Below are 10083 nucleotides of genomic sequence, written 5' to 3'. Positions count from 1 at the left end.
GAGAGTTTGTGAATGAATAGTATAAGGCTGGGTCAACCCAAAATCCAACTCAAGACAAGGAGAGTGGCATTGGCAGATGGCACCCGAGAGCCAAGAGGGTTTGCAGTGAATGAATGGCCCACCTTATGTCTCGCTTTGACGCCAGCTTGACGCCTTTAGGGAGAACCCCTTTGCCCTATATATGAAACATAACTAATTCTTTGAGTCTTTGACATCCTCATACTCTCCATCATCCTAGCTAACTACTCATCATCATATTCATAACTTTCCCCCCTCTTTCTCTCTCTTTTTCCCTATGGAGTGTCCTTGAGCACATGTTTTAAGTCACCAACACACGTGTGAATTTCCCACATTTTGCACTCCTATATAGTACTCTCTTTCTTTCTAGATATAGCTTTAATTTTGTGTACATTTTTTTTGTATTAAAGTTTCTGGGGTGCCTTGATTGCCTCGTGCAAAGGGAAACATACATACATACACCATGTTGCAGGATGTTTTTGATCAGCCACTGCCACCAAAGGCCGAACCACAACAGCAACATCCCATTGTAATCACCTCATCTTGCCAGCAGTCTCAATATTCATCTATTATGTTAATGCATACATGCATGTGTTCTTCCTACCTTAATGACATAGTGTAATCCTAACTCAATATTAATTTCATGAAAACTTTACAAGTTTGTTAATTGTTTCCATTTTGGAACGAATCTCTTTCTCATATGTTTGAATATATTCAAATCTAAGGCTAAGTTGTTTGTTTACAGTTGTCTCGTGATATTGGCCCACTTGTGATTCTCTTCTTTTTTTCATGCATGCATGCGTGAATGATATATATATATATATATATATATATATATATTATTGGTTTGTTTTTATGTTTGTTGCAAGTTTGATGTATTATTTGCCAGTGCTAATAGAATTAAAGCCATTCTCAAATTCTTTTCCAGGCTTCCCTGTCAATTTGCATGGAAGAACGGGTTCTTTTCTCTCAATTTATATAGTTGGGGAGCATAATGCTTATTGACTAGCAATAAGAAAGAACGTATTAGAGATTCCGCAATAACTATTAGACTTTGTCCTTTTTTATATATTATCCTATCCTAACCAAGACAATGGCATTCACCACAATGTCATTTTCTGAGGGCAACATTGTAAACTGCAAAGTGATATCAATTTCTACATGATTTCCAGTGTGATAGCTAGCCATTTAAACGTAGCTTTCGATTATTGTGGAATATATATCTTTCTGTGTTTGTCTATTTGCCAATTTTGATATTCTTATTCATTTAGAGAGGGGAGAGGAGACTTGAGGAACACTTCACATGTACAGCATTATGTGTTCTTTTAAGTGCCTTTTAATTCCTATTAAATCAGCTTCCATACACTGAACAAACACAACGTAGCATGGCATGAGATTCCTTCTTTGTTACAAACATACAAGTAACATTGTCACATTAAGGCATAAATGCCCATCTTTTTCAATTTCCTAAAAAAGCCAACCCTCTTGTTGAATTTGTTATCTGTACATGACAAAATATAAACACAACTGACTAGAGGACACAGCCAACCAAATATGTATTTGAAGTTCCTCATGATGGGGTATTCTACATTGATTTATTTCGTTGATTTCTAGACAAAGGGTTTGTGTAGTGATGAACATAACTGATGCTTATAGGCGTGTTACTTACTCACTTTAGAATGCTCACTATTTGATGAAGACATGCAATAAACCAAAGTTTAGACTGATAATAACAAGAGAATATTATCTTTTGAAAGTTTAGACTCTGATCATTATAGGCATGGTCCCAATTTCTATTTTGCTGATAGAAACGAGTCTGATAAGATCACATGGCCATCCCATAAGGGAAAATAAATGGTGTAGAATCAGTCTTCTACCTGTTTATAAAGGGTCTATCAAAATTCAAAATGTTATTATCAATTTGTTTAGTAGTTATTTTTGGTAGTCATGATGCTTACATTGTTTTTATATCAGTGGCTGCAGGATGAAATTTCAAGCCCTCTTAGTGCTCGAATTTTCGAACTTTGTAACACTGATTTTTTCCCAGAGACTTTGCCAAATTCTGAGGTTACTTCCAGCTCAAACTGTTGTTATGAGGAGAACTCCTCATATGCCACAACAAATATATCTGTAACTGTAGATGTAGACAATAAGTTGAATAGCAATAGCAACACAGTCACCACCCCAACTAGCACTACCACCACCAACACCAACAACAACACAACCAACAGTAGTAACCTGTCTATTATCTTTGACTCCCAAGAAGAAATTGACAATGACATCTCTGCCTCCATAGACTTCTCACTATCTCCATCTTTCAATGTTCCCCCATTTCTCCCAGCCACATCCCAGCAAGAACAGTTTGATTTCTCTTCTGTGCAGCATCAGGTCCAACTAGCAGCATGTTCAGTTGTGGAGGGCTTCTCTCAGTATCCCAATGACTCTGTTGCACCTCCTTTTATGGGGGCTCCATTACCTTCTGTTTTTGAAGAGGACTGCATATCTTCTGTCCCTTCTTATATGGCTCTTAACCCCTCATCTCCTTGCACTTATCTCAGTCCTGGCATGCCACCATACATGCCTCATGGCCCCCTTACTACTGCCTTATCAACTGGTAGTTCTGGAATATTTGGTGGGAACATTCTTCTTGGTTCTGAACTTCAGGCACAAGAATTGGAATACCAAGGAGAAAATGGAAGAATGTATTGTACAGATTCAATTCAGCGGGTGTTTAACCCTCCAGACCTTCAGGTATGGATGATTTTCAAACTATTTTGTTAAGTCATCATTGCCTTTTGTAGTTTTGTTAACAATACCATCAAAATGAAGTGTTCAGTTCAAATGTTCAATATGCTCAGTAATGAGAGAAAAAGAAGTCCATTGTCCAAGGATTTTTTTATTTCTAATGATGCTAAGCTGTTGTTGTAAGCTTGCTCTTTCAGGTTTCTAGTCTGAAAGGTTGCAGCAGTAAGGTTCTTGACAATAAAGAGTGACTTTACAAGAGGTGAAAAGTTTGCAAAAGATAACGGCCCACAAATTTCTAAGAAGTTTATATGCCCCATAGAATATATGCCCATATCCATCAAACCAGTAGCTAGCATATCAACCCCTTTTATAATCTCATTCTCACCTGTAAAAAGTAGCATAAAATCTGAGCTAGCTAGTAGCAGGAAGGAATCACAACTTTCCACAAAAATTGATAACAATCATCATCAGAAAAGACCCACTTCATGAGTGGTTCTTTTTGCATATCGCTTTCCGGAACCTCTAACTAAAGCTAATGACAGTTTGTTATGACCAATTTTCCTTTGCGTAGCAAGAAAGTAACTGATATTGTTTGTGATGTCTTTCCTAATTCCTAGGCTCTTGGCACTGAGAGTCAGCAACTAGTACCAGGGGCTGGAAGTTCTGCCAGTCTACCAGAAATCTCAAACTTAGAGGACTCCTCCTTCAAGGTTGGAAAACTTTCTGTTGAGCAAAGGAAAGAAAAGATCAATAGATACATGAAGAAAAGAAATGAAAGAAACTTCAGCAAGAAAATTAAGGTACACTCAAGCTTCTTCCCATCTTCAAAACAGCCATATCATGTTACATATGCATATGCTTATAAACAACCACTTTTTATTGCATACTTTCAAGTTCAACTAATGATGAAACCAAATATGCAGTATGCCTGCCGCAAAACTCTGGCAGATAGCCGACCTCGAGTCAGAGGAAGGTTTGCAAAGAATGATGACTTTGGGGAAACCAATAGAACTACAAGTAGCAATCATGAAGAAGATGATGAAGAAGAAGTAAGATTTCCAGGGCTCATTCATTTATTAAACACTTAACAGGACATTTTTTATTCAACTTGCCCAAGTTAAAAAAAAAAATCCCTATCACTTGTACCTTGTCAATTATTTGCTGATATAGTTTTTTAATCCTGCAGGTAGTTGTGAAAGATGAAGATGATATGGTTGATTCCTCAGATATCTTTGCTCATATCAGTGGGGTGAACTCCTTCAAATGCAACTATTCCTTCCAGTCCTGGATTTGACTTAATAGTTTGATCAGTATACCTACATTTAGCTTGTGTAGATTTTTTGCATGGCCATAGACCACCCCAGTTTTCTCATATCTGGTTTTGATGGATGAGGAAACTGAATAATTAGGGTCCTAATACTATACAATAAGTGAATGAAGAACATTTAGAAAGAAACTGTATACATTTTTTGCAGACACTATTTCTTACTACTTAAATGTATTAAGAATCACATGTTGTATTAACTTTGTCTCCATGTACTAGTGGAGCTCATTCATGTACTCTCTTTTATAATATAGTGATGAGGAACTAGTTTTGGTTACATTCAAGTGCTTAAAGCTTAAAGCCCAAGGTTTAAAATATTTTTACTGGCTTTGAAACTTTTTTTTTTTTTTTTTCTGAATCTTATGACAAAGTAATCCATTCCTCGTAATCCCTGATTTGATTAACCATAAAAAATGTTTGAAGTAGAAAAACAATAAAACTCCCAATCACAGCATGCCAAACCAGTTGAAAGGGTTAGGAAAAAACATTATAAATAAGAATAGACTATAGAGAGCACTTGTTGTTGTTGGCAAAATGGCCCTCCCAAATCCCAAGATGGGACTGGCAGCAGAGCATGTAGGCCATGTTGCCACCTTTAGGGTGCTAAAAATGAAGGGCACGTTACCGCGACATTAGGGATAGCTTTTAAAAAAGGGGCAGAAATGATATTAGCACCAGTATCTATCAATTTGATGCATTAGTACTGCGGATAGCTACTCAACACAAACTAGTAACATTCTACAAGGCAGCTTCTCCGTCAATTTCCTCACACACCCCTTTCCCCCCCTCTTTCTCTCTTTTCCATCACTCTTCACTTATAATAATACTATGTTATATCTCTCCCAATGCAACAAACCAGTAGGATTTAATTTCATATGAAAATGATTTCATCTGCCTCCAACGAAAACAAGACGGTGGTGGACATGGACGACCACCTCGCCGGCCTGGGATACAAAGTCCGTTCATCGGAGCTGTGTCAAGTGGCTGCAAACATGGAGCGTTTAGAAAACGTGATTTCATCCACCGACCTATCTCAACTCGCATCAGACACAACCCTCTACGATCCTTCCAACATAGGGTTAGGTTCGTGGGTGGACACGCTCCTCTCCGAGTTCGACCAAACGGCGTCGTTACCGTTACAATACGATTTCGCCACGGATCCAAACCATAACAAGCAATTAGCGCTGGTCACCACCGTGGAAGAAGACTCGGGGATAAGACTGGTTCACATGCTGATGACGTGTGCTGATTCCGTGCAACGTGGTGACTTCTCATTCGCTGGCTCCCTCATTGAGAACATGCAGGGGTTGTTGGCGCACGTGAACACCAACTGCGGCATCGGAAAAGTCGCCGGCTACTTCATCGACGCCTTGCGCCGCCGCATCTCGAACACGCTTCCAACGTCATCATCCACTTACGAGAACGACGTTCTCTACCACAACTACTACGAAGCGTGTCCTTACTTGAAGTTCGCGCACTTCACCGCGAACCAGGCGATCTTGGAGGCCTTCAACGGCCACGATTGCGTCCACGTCATCGACTTCAACCTCATGCAAGGGCTCCAGTGGCCAGCGCTGATACAGGCACTGGCGCTCCGTCCCGGCGGACCGCCGCTGCTGAGGCTCACCGGTGTCGGGCCTCCCTCGGCGGAAAACCGCGACAATCTCCGCGAGATCGGGCTGAGACTCGCCGAGCTGGCGCGGTCCGTGAACGTGCGGTTCGCGTTCCGCGGCGTGGCGGCGTGGAGGCTGGAGGACGTGAAGCCGTGGATGTTACAGGTGAGTCTGAACGAGGCGGTGGCGGTGAACTCGATAATGCAGCTGCACCGGGTCACGGCGGTGGACGCCGCCGTGGAAGAAGTTCTCAGTTGGATCCGGAGTCTGAACCCTAAAATAGTGACGGTTGTGGAACAAGAAGCTAACCACAACGGGGAAGGGTTTTTGGAGCGGTTCACGGAGGCTTTGCATTACTATTCCACCGTCTTCGACTCGCTCGACGCGTGCCCGGTCGAACCGGACAAGGCTGCTTTGGCGGAGATGTATTTGCAGAGGGAGATATGCAACGTGGTGTGCTGTGAGGGACCGGCGCGGCTCGAGCGCCACGAGCCGCTCGCTAAGTGGAGGGATCGGCTCGGGAAAGCCGGCTTCAGACCCTTGCATTTGGGTTTCAACGCCTACAAGCAAGCCAGCATGTTGCTCACTCTGTTCTCAGCCGAGGGTTTCTGCGTCCAAGAGAATCAAGGCTCTTTGACACTGGGCTGGCATAGCCGCCCCTTAATCGCAGCTTCGGCTTGGCAAGCCGCGCCGCTGAGAGATGACGAAACGCTGCGTTTTGGGCATTGAGGAATGGAACGCTTCACTTGTTTTTGTAAGTACTTGTAGTACACGGGAAGAGTGGTGAATCTATAAAACTATAACTGCTTTTAATAAAGGCAATTAGTTTATTTCGTGTATATATTTATTATTTCTAATCTTCTTTTTGATTACTTTTAAAAATCATTCACTAGTTATTAGTTTTTTTTTAATAACTTTTCAACATGATAATTATTACAATCATATCTGTCTATAAAAAAAGACAGTTAAGACCTGTTTTTCAACTATTAATAAATTATGCGTAAAATTCTTTTGTTGAATTCTCTATCCTTTCAATTTTACACACATGACTTTAGTTGGGGCGTTTGCTTTTCTGGGTGGTGGTTTTTCTCTTTTTGTCAAAACCCAACGAAAGTGTTTTTCTCTTTTTTGGTCAATTGAGTGATACCACTGCCTAATTAGTAATTATAGTCAGTTGATTGTTAATGCCAAATAGCTAATATAAGCAATAGCACGGTAAATAAACTGAATTATTCTGGTACCATTCGCTAAATATTTTATTAAATTTGTTTATTTAATTAAATAAACAAATTCAAACTTAAATTAAGCTTAACGTATAAAAATGTCCTTTCAATTGTTTTTAGTTTTTCAACATATAGGTTTAAATATATTTATTTTTTTATTTTTGGTCTTGTAAAAAAATTATTTTTGGTCTTGTAAAAAAATTATTTTAATTCTTGCAAAATATGTTTGTTTTATTTTTTATTCTTAAAATACTTTAAATAACACTTTGAAGTAAAAAAATATTTTGCGCAGTGAAAAATTATTTTAATAATAAAAAATAAAATAAACATATTTTATAAAGATTAAAATGTAAAAAAAATTGTTAGGATGAAAAAGAAAAAAAAATGATAAATTATAAGGATAAAAAATATTTAAACATATATATATATATTAGTTTTTAGAGATCCCCACTGATTTATCTTTTGCCTTGTAATTCAAAGTGGTAAATATTCTTCCTTTTCCAAATCAAGTTTTTCCACCAAATCAAAATTCTACTAAAAAATGCTTTAGTTTCTAGGGACCACTCTCCCAAGACACATCCAATCTCATATGCTTCAAATTCCTTCACTCATTGTTTCACATTCAATTAATTATTCAAATATGGCGGGCCACTCTCATGCAAGACAACAATCAACTTTGAATATGTTAGGTTTTTTTTTTTATAACGATTGATATTGTTATAATACAATCTGTTTCTACAAAAGAAATTTTATTTCCATGAAAAAGCAAAGCACTCTATACCGCACTTTATTAAGATTTATGACTCTTTCAAAACTTAGATATCTTGAGTACTTTAACTCCATATAATCTGCATTATCTATTCTTAATTTTTGTGCATCTGTTTAACTAATTATCCTGGATACTCATCTATTTATCAACTAAAAAAGCTCAAAAGTAAGTTATGTCAATAATTTGAACCTCTATCTTTTAACTTAATAGATAATGTTCTAAAGGTATCTTAAGTTTGCCAAGTGACTCGCAATAGCTACTTAACTAACATTTTCTTCATTTGCCGCTATATAAGGTCTTTTATGCCTACAAGTATAAATCTGAACCTGCATAACACTTAAACAGACACTCTGATGTCAAAGTCAAAGAATATAAGAGGTGAGTAATGATGTTCAAATATATACTTGTAAGCATGAAATGTCTTATATAGTGTTAGATGAAGAAAAAGTTAATTAAGTAGATACTGTAAGTGTTGATTTGAATGCTTTATATAATGATTTTTAAATGTTTTTTTTAACAAATTCTTATATCAACAATTGTTTTGAAATCAATTTTTTGTCATTGGTAGAGTTATTGATGCATATCGAGCTTCTTTAGATAAAGAATTTGTCCAAACATTTATTTGGAAGCTAATTAGATACTTAATAAGTATGGCAAGGAAAAAAAATCAAAACTATATGATATTATTTTTATTTGGTTCATTAAGTTTATTAATAAACTTAAAATTAAATTATTTAACACTTATATATTTGTGCGTCATTGGACACTTAGATGAACAGTACTTATTAATGAAGTTGAAAATTAATATTTAATACTTATATACTTTTCTATTTTTGCGTATGCAATTGAACAACAATTTTAAGAAGATTATTCTATCTTTGTAAAAAAAACAAAGACTATTCTTCCAATAAAATGATGATAAAGATTTTTGATCCTTTTTATTTATTTATTGACTATATAGAAGTATGAGATCAAACTTTGTTGAGAATGTTATAATTAATATTAAAGTTTTTCTTTTTTTTAATAGTCAATAAGTTATAATTTATTTATTTATTAAATTATGAAAATGTAATAGCCTCAATTTTTTGAATTTTACACATCACATTTTAAGAATATTTTTCCATTATTAGATAATTATCTTAGGAGTGTTCGCAATGCATTTTTGGCTTAAAATTAATTCGAATCAAACAAGGAAATTAGGTATCATCTGGTTTGGTTCAACTAAGATTATTTATGAAATTCAAACCAAACCAAATTAATCTTTTGCGACTTGGTTCGGTTCGATTTTTGTGGTTTGAAAATTTTGTTAGTGAGAATTTAAAAAAATGCTTAAAAATTTTATTATATGATTGGAAAAAACTTAAATGATAATTAACTCAACAATCAACGATATAAATTGTCAACATAAAGTTTCAACTTGAATAATAATCATTTAACTTAAAAGTAATCATTCAACTTAAATAAGAAGCCATCAAACTTAATACTAAAAATAATATGTAATACTTACTTTCAAGTTCCAATGACTAAACTTAATAAAGAAAAAAGTAAGTGTTGTCACCAGAGAGAGTTGTCACTGCAAATACAAAGATAACAGCAGGGAAAACATAAGTGTAAGTATTGTCATTTCACATAGACTTAAATTGTTGGATATGTTAAATTGTATTATTATTATCATCATCATCATCATCATTATTATTATTATTAGTATTAGTATTTTTTTGTAAAACAAACAATTGTTTCTAAGAAATGGGCTTCTCCCAAACACATATTTTGTGTTTTTTCCTCTCTAAGAGTTGGACTTTTGTAATGTTAAACTTGGGAGAATAACTATTCTCACTACAACTTTTTGAAAAATAGTGAAAATAGATAAAAGTGTTCCTAATGCAAATCTCCACACCCCTCCCCCTATTCTTCTCACCTCCATCCCCTTCCCCCAATGTCTCTCTCTGCCTTCCCCTCTCAAGTGTCTCTTTCTCTCTCTCTCCCTCCCTCTTCCCTTTCATTTGAACCCCTTCCTTTGAGTCTCTTACCCTTCAACTCTCCCCTTTCCTTTGTATTGAAGGTAAGCCTCTCCTTTTTTTTCTATACACAACGCAAGTACGATTCCTTTGTGTTTTGAGTTGAGAATCACAATAAAATCGTACTTCCATTATATCTTTGTTTTGTTTTGAAAAATACCACAATATAAAACATTGAAGTTTACTTTTAAAAAACTAAAAAAACATTTTTATTATTTTTTTGTGTTGAGTAACACAATGAAATCATGATTTTATTGTACAATGGAGGAGAAAGTAAAATAAGTCAAATAAATCATGATTTTATTGTGTTATAACACAACAAAATCATGATTCTATTGTATTACCTTGAATGCAAAAAATTGTACAACAGAAA

The 10083-nt window shown here is 35.9% G+C and overlaps 2 protein-coding genes across 2 annotated transcripts; both read left to right on the top strand.

The window, feature by feature from the left end:
* Positions 1-210: 210 nt before the first annotated feature.
* Positions 211-4351, top strand: LOC100803778 (uncharacterized). Its single transcript, XM_006589250.4, has 5 exons — positions 211-547; positions 1993-2769; positions 3381-3563; positions 3687-3812; positions 3950-4351. Exons 1-5 carry the CDS (start codon positions 482-484, stop codon positions 4055-4057), a joined length of 1260 nt encoding a protein of 419 aa, XP_006589313.2. The 5' UTR covers positions 211-481; the 3' UTR covers positions 4058-4351.
* Positions 4352-4433: 82 nt separating this feature from the next.
* LOC100803245 (DELLA protein RGA2) lies at positions 4434-6539 on the top strand. The gene has a single exon (XM_006589249.4). The coding sequence runs from the start codon at positions 4963-4965 to the stop codon at positions 6427-6429; it is 1467 nt and encodes a 488-aa protein (XP_006589312.1). The 5' UTR covers positions 4434-4962; the 3' UTR covers positions 6430-6539.
* The last annotated feature ends 3544 nt before the right edge of the window (positions 6540-10083 follow it).

Source organism: Glycine max, chromosome 10, assembly GCF_000004515.6.
Source record: "Glycine max cultivar Williams 82 chromosome 10, Glycine_max_v4.0, whole genome shotgun sequence".
NCBI lineage: Eukaryota > Viridiplantae > Streptophyta > Magnoliopsida > Fabales > Fabaceae > Glycine > Glycine max.
The sequence above is the reverse complement of the archived record's forward strand: the minus strand, read 5'-3'. Positions and strand labels throughout refer to the sequence as shown.